Source organism: Lepidochelys kempii, chromosome 1 (assembly GCF_965140265.1).
Source record: "Lepidochelys kempii isolate rLepKem1 chromosome 1, rLepKem1.hap2, whole genome shotgun sequence".
Taxonomy (NCBI): Eukaryota; Metazoa; Chordata; order Testudines; family Cheloniidae; genus Lepidochelys; species Lepidochelys kempii.
In genome coordinates, this window is record NC_133256.1 from 284,088,459 (window position 1) to 284,103,826 (window position 15,368).

A 15,368-nucleotide genomic window follows, 5' to 3' on the forward strand; every position below is an offset into this window, starting at 1 on the left:
CCTTATTTCTTCCCTCACAATAGGACATTCCCATGCCACTCCACGATGACTTCTGCAGGACTCAGTTGCAGTAAACAGGTCAGCAGCATACAGACCCAAGCAGCTTTAGGACACCAGCAGCAGCTGTGTTCACTGTGCCTTTGTTGCCCCAAAGAATGAAGTTATCAGCTGAAATCATTACTCCCTATGGAAAATAGTGCCAGTACTCATTGCCACTACCCTGTGCTCATACCCATGGAAACGGGATAAAATTTTATTGTTTCATGCAACCGAACAGTTGCCTCATTTCCTACCCCACCATCCATCCCTCGCAGGTCAGACTCCCCATTTCAAAGAGGCACTTCAAAGCTGCGGCTCCAGAAGGACTCGGGCCTTCCACCCTCTGTGGCTCTTGTCCGGGTTCAGGAACCTGGGCTGGAGGCTGCCACTCCCTGCAGCTCCAGCCCCTCTTCGGCCTGGGCTTCCACCCCATGGCTCCTGCCAGGGATGGGGCACCCATTTTTCAAATTGTCCAGGGCCCCTGGGCCCATACATTAATCCACCACTGGCCCCGACGAGCAGCTAGGATCCCCCGGTTGGGGCGTTCCCAGCAACACTGGGGAAATCAGACCAGCCTCCACCTCCGGGAGCCTCCTCTAGCTGCAGAAAACTCCGCAGCTGCTGTCTTCAGAGCTTGGCTCTGAAGGCAGCACAGAAATGAGTACGGCAATCCTGCAACCCCCCTACAACAACTTTGGGACCCCCCCACCTCCTTTTGAATCAGGATCCCCCCAGTTACAACAGCATGAAATTTCAGATGTAAACATTTGAAATTGTGCAATTGACCAATTTTAAGACCCAGCGGCTGTAAAATTGACCAAAGTGAACCCTGGATTTGGTAGAGTCCTATTAATAACATGCCTAGCAATACTCAAGGCACATCACTTGTAACAGAACAAGACCACAGAACTCACAGGTTCAGTGAAAAAGTCGTGTAATAATTATAAATGTAAAATAGACAGCACAAAGTTCACTGGTTCATTTAAAGATGTGATTCATAAATGTACACCAAGTGCTATGCAATTCCTAGTAACCCTCAAAACTTCAGGGCCAACTAGAGCATAGTCCAGCTGAACACACTACCGTGGCTGACTATTAAAGTGCTCTTTCAAGTTCTCCTATCAGCCACATAGCGTCAAGCTGAGTTCTTCTAATTATCTTTCGTCTTGCTGTTCAAAGTCAGTAGACAGCCTCTCCACCTTTGCCCTCCACTCCTGCTGCAGCAGCTTTTGCCCCTTTGCCTCACAGATATTAGGCAGGGCACAACAGGCAGATATAACCATTAGGATATTTTTCTCACTGAAATCTAAACTAGCGAGTAAACACCGCCGGCATCCCTTCAGTCTACTGAAAGCACATTCAACTGTCATTCTGCACCTGCTGAGCCAGTAGGTGAAACTTTCCTTGGAGCTGTCAAGGTGACCAGCACACAGCTTCATGAGCCAGAGAAGCAAGGGGTATGCTGGGTCTCCCAGGATCACTATTGGCATTTCAACATCACCAATGGCAATCTACTGGTTGGGAAAAAATATCCCCACTCGCAGCTTCCTGAACAGTCCTGCATTCTTAGAGATGTGAATATCATGCATCCCTGACCAGTCCACATTGATATCCATGAAGAATCCCCATTGATCCACCAACACTTGCATAACCATACAGAAGTAGCCCTTTCTGTTGGCTGGTACCGGAGAAACTCCCCAGACTCCATTTTATATTTCTAATCTCCATTTTCTAACCCTAGCTTTCCACTTGAATAAGCAGGAGTCACTTCACCACTGAGTGTTATGGGTCACATGACCACTGCAAGTAAAATGAGGTCTAACGACAAAGTGTTTCTAGGCTGAGTATACCCAGTGCAAAAAATGGGGAAAAGGTCATTGGCAGAAAGCCAAGAATATGTAAGATGGTGACTTGGCAAAAAGTCAAGTAGGGCAAGGTCTTAACTGTGCAGTAAATAACAGCAGTGAGCATGTGCAGAATGTTAGCATACATCCAAGAATGAGGTAATGTTTAACAGTGAGCATGCTGTCAGAATAGAAAGGTTTAAAAAGGTGAGCAGTTAAAACAGTTGAGAGCAGAGCAGAGCAACTGCTGAAGGAGGTCAGCAGTGTAGCTGAAAGAAATGAAGAGCGGAGCTAAGAAGAGGGAGAACACATGCCATGCTGGTAACTAATGGGAGTTGGCAACAGCAATCAAAGAGTGACATCAACGGATTTTAGAGTGTTTGCTAAATCTCATTATAGTATAGTGTGGGATTAGAATGTGTGTGTGTGTTGATAAAGGTGCATAAAATGTTGTGTTCACTCCAATTTACCTATGTAAAATTGGAAGTTCAATTTAAGAACTGCTGTCAGCACCCTGTACAGACTGGTCATCTGTAACAGAGCACACCCACTTAACGTCATTCAAACTGTACTGCAGTTTGAGTTCTCTTTAATTTGCAACAAGTGATTTGTGTTTAATCCATGCTTTTAGATTACACTGTATTAGGGATTATTAGTTATAGTAATAAAAAGATACTTTGTGTTGGAAAGAACACTGCCTGTGTCAATCATTTTAATCAGAAGGCTATATCCGTATCCTCAAAGTGTTTCCTTGACTACCCTGGAGACCCATACCTAGGGAAGGACAGATTAAGGGAATGATAGGAAGATTATTCTAGGGGTGCCCGCAAACCTATTTTTCAGAGTAACAGGGCTGGGGCCAAAATAGGAACGTGCATGCCATCTATCACTCCACTGCAGATCAGGAACCCAATAGCTGCAAATCTAGCCACAATATCCTGCACACGGCCTAGAGTCACAGTCCTGCATTGCAGGATACAATTAACAGCTCTAAACGCTTGCATGACAGTGGCTGCCATTACGGATTTTCCAACTCCAAAAAGATCTCCCACTGACCGGTAGCAATACAGCACTGCAAACTTCCCAGAGTGCAATCACCACTTGCTTCTCAACTGTCAGTGCAGCTCTCATTCTGGTGTCTGCGCTGAAGGGCTTGGGTGAGCGCTGTATACAGATCCAGGAATGTAGCGTTTCACATCTGAAAGTTCTGCAGCCACTGCTCATTGTCCCAAACCTGCACTACAATGTGTTCCCACTAGCTGGTGCCTGTTTCCCAGGCCCAAAAGCTCCATCATCTGCAGCTACTCCATTAATGCCACCAACAACCTTGAATTGTTTTTCACTATGTTCCACAGTCATCTGTCCTCAAAGAAATCAACATGTCCTCTGTTGTTGCAGAACTTCCTGCAGCTCTGAAAATACCAGAATATTGTTCATTCTGTGTTTGCAAGGTTAATGACAATAGCGCAGAGTTCTACGGGCTCCACGCTTCTGTCAGAGATGGTTGACAGCAAAAAGTGCCATGCGGGTTTGTGGGATTTTTAGAAAAGGCATAAATTGTGGGATGGGGACCACATTATGGGATGGGAAAAGTTGCATGATGGAATCTTGACCCTTTATTCACAGCTCCCCCTACGCACAACTTGTGTGTGCTCTACAATGCACTGCAAAAATTCTGCAAAAGGCACTGCACCACAGGGTAGTGTGTGGCATACTGTAATATCTACCCATGATGTACCACACTTTGCATCAACACAAGCACTCCTGGAGAGCGGTCAATGCAATGCAAGCAGCCAAATACGAACTCACAAGTGATGTATTAACCACAAAGGCTTTTACACTGGTGTAACTTGCGTCAACCAACGTCTGTCGCGTAGACATGGCCGTAGTTAGAACACTTTCCCTCCCTAAGTAATTTTGCCTCTTCTATTGTATTGGCCAAGGTCCAGTCACCTATCTCCGCCTTTTTACTTCCAAATTCTCTTACCAGCTAATAAAAGTCCTCTGTGTCTTGGGACTGCATTTCTTTGTGTTGCTGCAGACTTGCCTTAACATTGTTTGAACACCTCAACAGACTTTGTTTAATCTGTCCAACAACACTGACAAGTTCAAAGCCTTCTGGAAATTGCAAGCATGATGAAATCAGCTCAGTAGCACAGTTTGCAGAGAAGTGGAAAGAGAACTAAAATTTGACCGTAAGGGGTTGGTTGACTCGGTTCCTAGCAACAGCTTCATTAATGAACATAAATTACCCCTTTGAATATCATTTGCTTTATGAAGTCAGCATCTAAGATTCTTCCTTCTGAATCCATGTTCTTAGTCCATTCTTCAGCAGACACTGGCTCTCTTCTGATAACGTCAGGTCGTTTACCTAGATCAATCTAAAATATTAAAAAACCCTATGTTACATGAATGCCATTACACTGATCCATTAATTTTCTTTTAAAAAAACCCAAATGATAGTATTAAATCCAGCTCTCTCCTCCATATTCACTTGGGGCTATGGCCACAGCAGATGCACTGTGTATAGGGAGTTAAAAGGAAAGGGGGAAATGGACAGATTTGAGGAGCATGCCACAGTTCCAAAGGGGGTTCTTGCACATCATAGCATAGTAGGGATTTGGGGGTTAGACTAGCAGATCATTTGCTGTGTGTACACACTGGCTATTCTCCCCTCAACTCCGGAGAGAGGGTAGTTTTGAAAGTGCAGCAAAGCTCCATGGCCAGGAAATTACTTTCCCCTCAGTCCCCAACCCAAATATGTGAGCACTGAGTAGGGCTCAGGCTTCAGACATAGTTTCTATTTTAGCCCTGCTGCTCGAAATATTTTGCTCATGGCAGCAACAAAGCCTATTTCAGCTCAAGTGGGTTTTAACTGCTTAGAAGCCACACAAGTTTAGCATATCAAAGCACACAGGTCAACATTATCTCAAATAAATCATATACTTTCTGTAATATCCATGGTTAACTGAACAACTGCTGGGTAGTAAATCCAAGGAATCTACAGATTACATAGTTGAACTTGCTGACAATTTTCATTTTCAGCTATTGAGAAAACCTGAACAATTTGAGTTTTTAAAAAGTTTTATAAAAACTGCTTCTGATATATTTAATGCCACCTCAAAGCATTGGGCTGTTTAAATAATTTCACTGCCATGAATCACTTATATAAATAAAACATAATTATTTTATTAACTGTAAAAAATTTATATCCACAGAGTTCACAATAAGTGAGTCATGGTAGAATTACAAGTGCATGGAATTACTTGCTATCCCCCAGTCTTTACAATACAACTGATCATTCCATTTAGTATTTTGTTTTAATACAATTAGACCTGTGTAAGTATAAATGGATAGTCTAAACTGTTTAAATTAACCATACAGAAATAAGGTTAATTGCACATATATATTAAGAGAGATTGAAGGTATAAGTATATAATATAGATCTAAAACCAAACACAGGAAATAAGCCAAACATGAACTGAACCAGTTTCTATGGGGATGGTCTTGTAAGATGAGCAACCTGAGCTTCCACTGGCGTCAATGGGAGATAAATTGGATGCTAATAAGCAACAACGCTATTTTTCTCTGAATGCATGAAAGGAAGCATTTTGATATACATTCTCAAGCTATTAGTATTGATCTTATGCTATGTCATGGTTTATAGTAGTGCCCTGCAACAAGATTGGACGCAACTACAAGTGCATGGTCCGGATCGTGTGGAAAAACAACTGGACCCCCTTGGGCTCTCCTCCTCCAGTCTGTGGGGTTGGCACAGCAGTGACTGCGTGCCCTGCTCTCGTCATCCACTACCACCTTGCGGCGTCGTGCCTTTCACTTCACAGCGCACACATTGCGCAGCAGGGGCCGGCATTCAACAGTAGCAGAGCATGCAGCTGCTGCCATGCCAACCCCACAGGCAAGAGGACAGCGGAGGTGCTAGCTCAGGTTCAAGGAGAAGGGTCAAGGTCTGGTTGGGCTGTAAAATTTGCTGACCCTCTCAGGCTCAGATTAAGTCAGGCGGGCTTGGATTCAGCCTAAAAAGTTAGGCCTGAGCAGACCTCTACTTTCTAGACAAGACATAAACCAAAGCCTCAAGAACACACACAACATGCTTCAACAATTCTAAATTCAGTGATTGTAGCAGTGAAGATATTCAGGATGTAAGAAATGTGCTTTCTGTCTGTATTATGCTACTATGCTATCTACACACTCACTCGTGTAATAACTTCAAATCCTGGTTCCTCCTGTTGATTTATCTTTAGCCCTGGAATAGCATCACTGAGAAAGTCTGCCATTTCAGATGGTGGTCGCTGTTGAGTTGAAGAGTCAATTCCTCGCAAACTATCAAAAATATAGTTTGTCACTTTGGAAAATCCTCCCATAGTTGCTGTATATGGATCCTTCTTCAATTTCTATGTAACAGTAGGAGAGGAAAACAAGTTAACAGTAACAGCCTCATATTTCACACAACTACCCTAACAAAAATATAAATTATAACCAAAATTTCTCAAAAATTATTCTGAAAGTTAAAGGTTTTATAATAGCAATTTTGCATAGCATAATTTTAATGTGCTAAAAACGTCTAAAATGAGAAATCACAACAGGTAGTAGTATAACACTAATGATTTAATTTGAGAGATTGGCCAGTGATGTGCTAGCTAAATCTAGCCTACTTATATCAGAATAATAAGTCATGTCCAGTGCTTACTTTCCAATGGTGAATGGCCCAAAATGTCTTTCTTCTGTCTAGTTGCTCTACCTTCACAGAGAAAATACATCTTGAAGCAAGAAGCATCCTGCTAGAAATCTTACAGAAAAACTCTCTTTGATCACTAAATCTGAAAACTAATACAATTTAGTCAATATTACTTCCTTTGTAAATCAAATCAATGGGATGAGATCCTGGCCCCAAAGAAGTCAATGGGAATTTTGCTATCAATGGGAGGCCAGGATTTCACCCAGTAATTGGCAGTTATAAAACAGAATAGTTTCCATCTGTGCAATATTGTGCACTGAACAGCACATATATTAGGTGAAAGAACATTATTGGTGAAAATATTCTTTCCTTGAATAATTACCTAACATTTGGGCAAGACTTGCCTTGTGTTTCTTCCCCCACCCGCCCTATGAAAAAAAGTTATGGAGTATATTTGAATAATCTAAAATACTTATATCTTTATGTATAAGGCCGTAGGCAAAGCTGAAGTAAACAAGGTTTTGCCTATTGAAATAAAATCTGTACAACATGGAGGAGCAACACTTGGACCTTAAGGAATAGCTGATCATATGAAAAATAATGAAATTTCATGAACACGTAGTTATAGTATACAGGTAGAACATAAGTTCTTCACTTTCTACAGAAAGCTTGCTTAATTGTTTGGGAAGTTTTTTTGGCAGCGGAAGGGCAGAGGTATTTTTAGATGACTTCCTTTTAAAATCTGAAAGGAATACTGAGGAGTAGTAGGTTTTATACATAGTACATACCTGTATTAGACCATATGTTGGTTCATCAAGGAGATTTTCAAAAGACTGTGAAAGACTCTTGTTCTGACAATTGACAAGAAGAATTCTTTTATCCTGTGGAGATCTGTAATAAAATACAGTTTGTATCACAAGATGCCAGTTTTTCTACAAATGTTTTTAAAATTTTAGGTTTTGTAAGTTACAATTGGTGCTGTGTGTGAGAAAAGCTGATGCTGAACATAAAATCATTCTTAGCCCCTTTACACAATACACTTACAAAAATATTTACAATATGCAATTTCTTCATTTTTATACATAGTTCTCAATCTATTTAATTGTCAGAGTCGGATTGCCATTTACAAGGTGCATTATTTTGTTATACTCATTATATTCTGAAACAGAACTGTCCTATTACAGCCCTGCAAAAAGGTATTCTAGTTTGGAATCCAAATGCTAAATCCACTCTGAAACCTGATCATCAGATGGCTGCTTTCAATGTACTTGAGCAATCTAGTATTTCAGAGAAGCATCTAAAAAATTATGACAAACCCCACCCTCCACTGCCCTTCACCTGAGGCTCACTATTCGGGAAATCAATTGGTTAAATTCACTATTTCTAGTCTTTGAAACAAAAATTATTTTATTTCATTGCTACATAGAACACATACTTGGCTATTAAAGCCTAAGATAAGAACTTTAATAACGGTTATCTCTTTTCAGTTCCAACATGACAGGATACAATGTTAATGCAGGAGGATATGAAATTCAACAAGAGATCTCATTTCAAGTCTGCCAGACCACAGTCATAGGTCTCTGGCAATGGCAGTTAATAAACCTCAACTGGGTTTTGCTAAAAGCAGCAGAGGGGACAAAGGTTGAGTCATGTACTATGATTTGTCAAGCCAGGAGGATGAAAACCCTTGTAAGAAATTTCCATTTTAAATTAAACATTCTCTCTCTGGACAGATACTTGTTCAAAACAAAATGTGGAGCTACGCACATTCACAAAAGCAGTTATTCACGGAATTCCAGCTTTGACAATGTGGCATCAGAACAGGATTGTATTCAATAAAAACAGAGATACAAAGCCAAACTAAATAGCACAGAATGTTCAAAGTGATAAATCTAATAAATATATTTGTTCCATCTCAGCCACTTCAGACATACTGACTTGAGCAGTGACTGAATACTTTCATAACAGAATATTATTAGATGGAAGGCAAAAAGGTTATCAAAGTTCAGGAGGAGGGGGGAATGCCAGCCTGCCCAATTATTATATTGTTTTACAAAGCAGTTATGCTATCCCTATATGAATAACAAGGGTACAGTATGTATGAATAATGGAAACAGCAAGAAAGCAAAACATTAAATAACTGATTATGTAACATTTTTATATACTATGACATCACAGAGATAATAAAAATAGTGCCTTTTCCCAGAAAATATTGTAACTGAGGTTATACATGTCAGGAAATAAAGCAAGGAGAGATGATACTAGCAAGAGGAGGGAAGGAGATTTACACATAATAAGGTCTGAAGTTGGTTGTTTTCACAAGGAACATATGATCTCTTATTTTTCTTTATGTTGATCATATTAAGCAGACATAGAAGTTCAAATATTTGTTGGAGAAACTATAGAAAGAAGTGGGTTTAGAAGAGAGGGAAGATGTGGGGTACAGAATAAGAAAACATTATTCCAAGTTGAGGAGGGGAGAAGAAGACTGAAGAATTTCAAAAATACACATTTATTAAAATTAAGATTTTTAAAAGCAGATAAGTCAATGACACTTGATTATAGATCTGCATGGAGCTAGGACCACACTAACAACCTCGATTTTTTTTAGCTACCACAACCATGCATAACTCTCAAGCACTCAAGGCACCCTACTTCTCATCATATTAAAGTAAAAATCATTATTAGTCAAAAAAACATTAGAAAGCACTTTTAGTGTTTTTATATCAACGTACTATGCACAGTAACAAGCTGAAGAGCAAATGATGGGCAGAACAAGGAAACATCTATAATGATGCAACAATAAAAATGTAATGTAAGAACGGCCATGCTGGATCAGACCAATGGTCCATCTAGCCCAGTCTCCTATCTTCTGACAGCAGGAAATGCCAGGTGCTTCAGAGGGAATGAACAGAACAGGGCAATTTATTGAGTGATCTTTCCCCTGTCACCCACTCCCAGCTTCCTGCAGTCAGAGGCCAAAGCATGGGGTTGCATCCCTGACCATCTTGACTAACAGGCATTGATGGACCAAGCCTCCATGAACTTATCTAATTCTTTTTTGAACCCCGCTATAGTTTTGGCCTTCACATCATCACCTGACAATGAGTTCCAGAGGTTGACAGTGCACTGTGTGAAGTAGTACTTTCTTTTGTTTGTTTTATACCAGCCGCCTATTAATTTCATTGACTGACCCCTTGTTCTTGTGTTATGTGAAGGAGTAAATAATACTTCCTTATTCATTTTCTCCAAACTATTCACGATTTTATAGACCTCTATCATATCCCCCCTTAGTCATCTCTTTACCAAGCTGAAAAGCCCCAATCGTTTTAATCTCGCTGCATATGGAAGCTGTTCCACGCTCCTGATAATTTTTGTTGCCCTTCTCTGTACCTTTTCCATTTCTAATGCATCTTTTTTTGATATGGGGCGACCGGAACTGCATGCAGTATTCAAGGAGTGGGTGTACCATGGATTTATATAGTGGCATGATGATATTTTCTGTCTTATCTATTCTTTCCCTAACGGTTCCAAATATCGTTAACTTTTTTGATTGCTTCTGCACATTGAGCAGATGTTTTCAGAGAACAATCCACGATGACTTCTAATCTCTTTCTTGAGAGTTAACAGCTAATTTAGATCACATCAAAAATAAAAGTTCCGTTATCATAGGATGCACAAGTCCTGACCAAGACAAGTTGCTAAAAATTTTAAAGAATGGGCACACTGAAGATAAATCAGAACAAACAAGTAGAAAAGACTTCTCCCTAAACTGTATTAATTATTCTTTTTGGGAATTTTACTCCTCCTTCTGAAGCATTTGGTACTGGATACTAGATCTGGATAGAGAAAGCTGATTATGTTTAGCAGAGGATTTCAAAATGTGATTTCATTCCAATTTGCAATGAAAACTAAAAAAATTTCAGAACTCTCAATGACCCAGACCCTCTTGATAGACTGTACCAGAGCTGGGGACACTTGAAACCAGAGGGAGATAGCTGGAGGAAACCAGACAGATTTCCAATGGAATCCTGCCTGGGTTCTGTCAGAACTCTGTCAAAATTAAACTGTCTCTGTGAAATGTTTAGATCTCAACCAATAGCCAAATTCCAATGAAAAAATGTTTCAGAGTGTTTCACCACCAGTGCTAGTGGACGCTACCAGAAAGGCGACACCATACTAGGAAGACCATTAGTCTGATCTAATATGGTAGTTCACATGCTCCTAATCACATGCTACTTTGGGGCCAGGTTGCAGCCTGTGCTGCATACCAGCTCAAGGGAGTAGAGGCAGGGGTGGACATGGGGACACCCTATTGCTCCCTTGTACCACTGCTTCCTGTGTGAAAAGGGAACTGGGCTTTGCAGAACTGTTAGGTTTCCCCTCCCAGACAGGTGGGCAAGAAGGAAGGGAGTCATCACGGCACCCCTCGAAAGGGCCTGGCAGCATAATACACCAGTGCATCATGAAGTGTAAACTCCTCCCAATGGTCTAGGGAAATCTGGAGGGAAACTGACTTCCTAAATCACAATCTCTCTCCCAGGCTGCTCCAGGAGCAGCCCTTTACTAAGGATTGGACCACAAACTGACAATCCAGTCTTTGGTAGAAGTATACTTTAAACAGCAGTTATATATTTGGACCTGGTTTGCACTTAAAAGTTTTGCTAGTATAGATAAGTTACTTAGGGGGTATGATTTTTTGCTGACATAATTATTCAGGCAAAAGCATTAACGCATATGTAGCTATACCAGCAAACCTTTTAAACAAGGTCTAATAATCCTGCCTTATTTCTTTTTGTGATACTGCTATTATCATGTTTATAGACAAACAAAGAAGGATGTTTGTTTTGGTTCAGAGCACACTTAACGTCTTACAAATAGTACTGAATGCATGTTGTGAGAAGGTATCGACTTTACTGTCGAAAGAGTGCCACTTCAAAGGAGAGTTGTCAAGAAAATAAGAGACCATACATTCATCTTTGGGCTACACTAATGCAACAACAGATCACGTTGGAAAGGAAGTAGTACAGAATAAAATATGGGCCAAATGGGATAGGTGGAGATAAGGATAAATTATTCTTGGCTTATTCTCCAAATGCATCAGATTTATACTTAGTTACAAAAAAGAAAAAAGCATTAAATTTTTGTGCTAACAAACTAAAGTGATATTAAAGTGTAATACTAAAGTATTACAATTACTGTATTTACAGATTCATAATTTATCTTGCTAGTTGCCTTAAATTACTTTTCTAATGTAACAAGAAAAATAAATTGAATGTGTTGCTACCTTAATGTTATTTCTAGAAAACAGCTGGAATATTGTTTAAAAAAAAAAAGAGAGAGAATTAACTCACAAATATAGCTAACATGCTTCCGAGTCACAAAGTACGTGAACATGAAGCACTCGCTCTAATCCCCAAAACATATTTTAAACACTAGATAGATCTGTAAGAAAATACAAAGCACTAGACAGCTTTTCAAATTAGAGGGGAGTTGCATATCGAAAGGATATTTTTCAGCTGGAAATTATAGTCTATAATGACTATTATGACTGTCTATAGTAACTATGTTAACCCTGTGAAGCTTGTCACACAGTGAACTGGTCAAAATATTTATTACAAAATTTCATAATCGCTATTTCCTTTTTTGACAAGGTGGTATGTTGTGGCCTAATGTAAAACCATCAGATTTGTACTAAGAAAAATTGTTGGGTCAAATGGAAGCCTCAACTAAAAGTGTGCATTTCTTTCCTTATACCTCACAGATCAGTACAGAAAACCTCCTAGTTTGGCTTCAGTACCCTCCAGGAGATAGGGCCTGATTCCAGGAGACTCCCAGTGAAACCGGGAGGGTTGGCAACCCTAGATCTGTCCCGAGGCCCTGTCCTTGCTCCCCCTCCGGTGGGGCCTCAGCTCAGGCCAGTGGCCTGGAGCCTGGGGCTTGGCAGGCCAGTGGCCTGGGCCAGCTCCGGGGTCAGGCCAGTGGCCTGCGCCAGCTCGGGCGGGCAGCTCAGACGATTCGGCCAAGGCTGCTCCGGCCGCGGGGCGCCTTGGGGCTCTGGCAGGCAGGGTAGGGGCACGGGCTCAGGCAGAAGGGGTGAGGTCAGGGGGCTAGCCTCCCCAAAGAGGGGGGTTCACCCCACACCCACCTAGCCCCTCCACAGACTGGAATGGAAGATTTCTACCACCAAATCTCTGTACCCATGGAGGGCAAGGGTAGTAGAACATAAACAGAGCAGAGATAGAGAAGTGGAAAAAGATCAAAATACTGCTGTAAAGATCATTTTCCTGGCTCATAGCTTTGACCACATCTACTGTCTTTCATCACAAGAACCAACTACTTGTCCTCATTTTCAAGATTCTTCACAACCTATACCCACCCTATCTGTCATATCTCAGACACTATTGGGATGCTGACTCGCCCCTCTGTTCTGCCTTTGTTGCCACCCTTCATCACCCACTTGCTTTATTTTCCAACCACCTTCATGTTTTCTCCCATACTGCCCTTCTCGCATTGGAGGAAGAGCTCCCCATTAAAAAAAAATCTTCAAAGCCATCTCATTATCACCCTTCTAATCCATTCTTTGCCATGATGCCTACAAAATACTTGATAATGGTTAGACAGCTGATGTGTCAAATTTAGAGTCTAAGCTCTTTGGGGACATAGTCTTTACACTGTACAGTGCCTAGAACAATGGGGTCCTGGTCCATGACTGGGGCTCCTATGGGCTACCGCAATACAAATAATTAAAAAAGATACCAAACAACAACTTCTGGAGCTCAATACAGTGGGAGGTATTATGAAACATAAGATATGCACCTGATCAGAAAACAAATTCTACTAGCCAGAGGACAACACAACAGAAGTTCCTGCAAGGCAGAACCCCAGTGAGAAAACCAGCCCCTGATACTGTACATAAAGCTAGTCTAATAGTGATGTAATATCCTCTCAGGAGGGTATCAGTGTTCAAGATTTGTATTTAGTCCTTCATTTCTGGGTCAGCAGGAGCAACTTTATAAGAAACTGTAAGGATCCATGGTCAGTTTTCTTGGCCAGTTTTTTTTTTTTTCCTTCAAATCCTTAAGAAGAGAATGTGAAGTTGTTAAAATCAAAACAGGAATAAATGGAATTCTGAAGACCACTTTGGAGGAAACATTTATATATAGATTTGGATGACAGGGTGTTACTTTTTTTTTTTTCTTAAACGAAGTTTAACTTCTAGACTCATTTATCCTGACAATGTCACCTACAATAGAAATTATCATCATCAATAATAATTATTTTGCTTATATGTGAGACACACAAAGTGGGTGAGAGAACATTTTTTTTTGTACCAACTTATGTTGGTAGAAGGGACAAGCTTTTGAGCTTCACAGAGATTTTCAGGTCTGGAGAAGAAAGCTGACGATCTAAAGTGATTTACACCGGTTGACTATTATCACCCCTATATTTAGATGAGGGAACTGGAAGAAAGGATAAACTCACAGTCACAAAGTCTGACAATAGTGAAGTGAGCAACAGAACACAAGTCTCCTTATTCCCATTCTGTACCCACTAGAGGGTGCTAATATCATAAACCATTATAGCTTTTTGCAAAGGTTGTTTGATTTTCAATAGATTGATGAAGCTTGTTTAAATATATCAAAACATCTGAAATGAAAACATGATTAAATCAATTGTTAGAAATGAGATAAATTATTAAAGTAGTGAGAAATAAGATTAAAGGGAAGGGATTTTATTAACTTGTCAGTGTTAAATTTTCAGAACCTACTTTCATACATGCAAATGTATTACTAGAATTTACAATTATTGCCATTATTTATATGATATATTAACATAATTAAGAACTTTTTGATACTTACTCACACAACACCACATATTTTTCAAGGGACACAATCAATAATTTGCTATCACCACGATGGAAGTGAAGAGCTGGGAGGATGACATCATCCTTTAGACAGAATACCAAATAAGACCATCCCATGCCTTCTTTGTTTTGTTTGATTGACTTCAGATCTGTCAAACTGAACTGGAATGACCACTTGCTTTCTCCATTTGCATGAGTTGTAGCATCTTTAAAGACAAAATTATGACAATTACAGTTTGGCTTCCACTATTAGCATCTACATATACCCAGGAACGGATTTACAATGAAACAAACTGTGTAGTGGCACAGGGCCCCCAACGACAGGGGGGCCCACAAAATGCAAGACAAATCTCATCTGACAACCTGCTCCTGAGTCCCGGCCAGCGGCACAGGCTGCCTGCATGCCGTGACCAGTGGCCCCACGCCACTCCCAGAAGCTGCCGGCTGCTGGCACATCTCTGCAAACCCCTGGTGGGGAGAGGGGGCTCAGAGTGCTGCCCGAGACTCACTGCCCTCCCTCCCCACAAGGGGCGCACAGAGACGTGCCAGCAGCAGGGCTAAGGCAGTTCCTTCCTCACTCTGCCTCCCTCCCTCCACACCACGCCCATGCTGCTCCCTGAAGCAGCCGGCTTGTCCCTGTGGCCCCTTGCAGGGGGGATTGCGGCCAATGGGAGCTGCAGGGGTGGTGCGTGGAGACCCTGCCTAGGAGCCACTGCCAGAGGGGTGGATGCGCTGGTCACTTTGGGAGCCGTGCCACGCGAGGTAAACGCCACCCCACTGACCCCCTCCTGCACCCCACACCCAAACTTCCTCCCAGAGCCCGCATCCCACACCCAAACTTCCTCCCAGAGCCCGACTCCTCACCCCCCCCACCCCCCAACCGCCTGCCCCAGCCCGCACCCAAACTCCCTCCCAGAGC

At 41.4% G+C, this 15,368-nt stretch overlaps 1 protein-coding gene across 6 annotated transcripts in view; it reads right to left on the reverse strand.

Moving 5' to 3' along the window:
* The window catches only part of TBC1D15 (TBC1 domain family member 15), an 89,062-nt gene that overhangs the window by 43,407 nt on the left and 30,287 nt on the right, over nt 1–15,368 (reverse strand). For 4 of the 6 annotated variants that reach the window (XM_073327764.1, XM_073327763.1, XM_073327761.1 and 1 more), the window contains 5 exons: nt 14,445–14,655; nt 7,371–7,473; nt 6,595–6,645; nt 6,101–6,298; nt 4,136–4,264 (listed from right to left, as the gene is read on the reverse strand). In XM_073327764.1, coding sequence (XP_073183865.1) covers nt 4,136–4,264; nt 6,101–6,298; nt 6,595–6,645; nt 7,371–7,473; nt 14,445–14,655 — 692 coding nt within the window. The remainder of the gene's footprint in view (nt 1–4,135; nt 4,265–6,100; nt 6,299–6,594; nt 6,646–7,370; nt 7,474–14,444; nt 14,656–15,368) is intronic. The other 2 variants (XM_073327765.1, XM_073327762.1) reach the window with 1 other exon arrangement.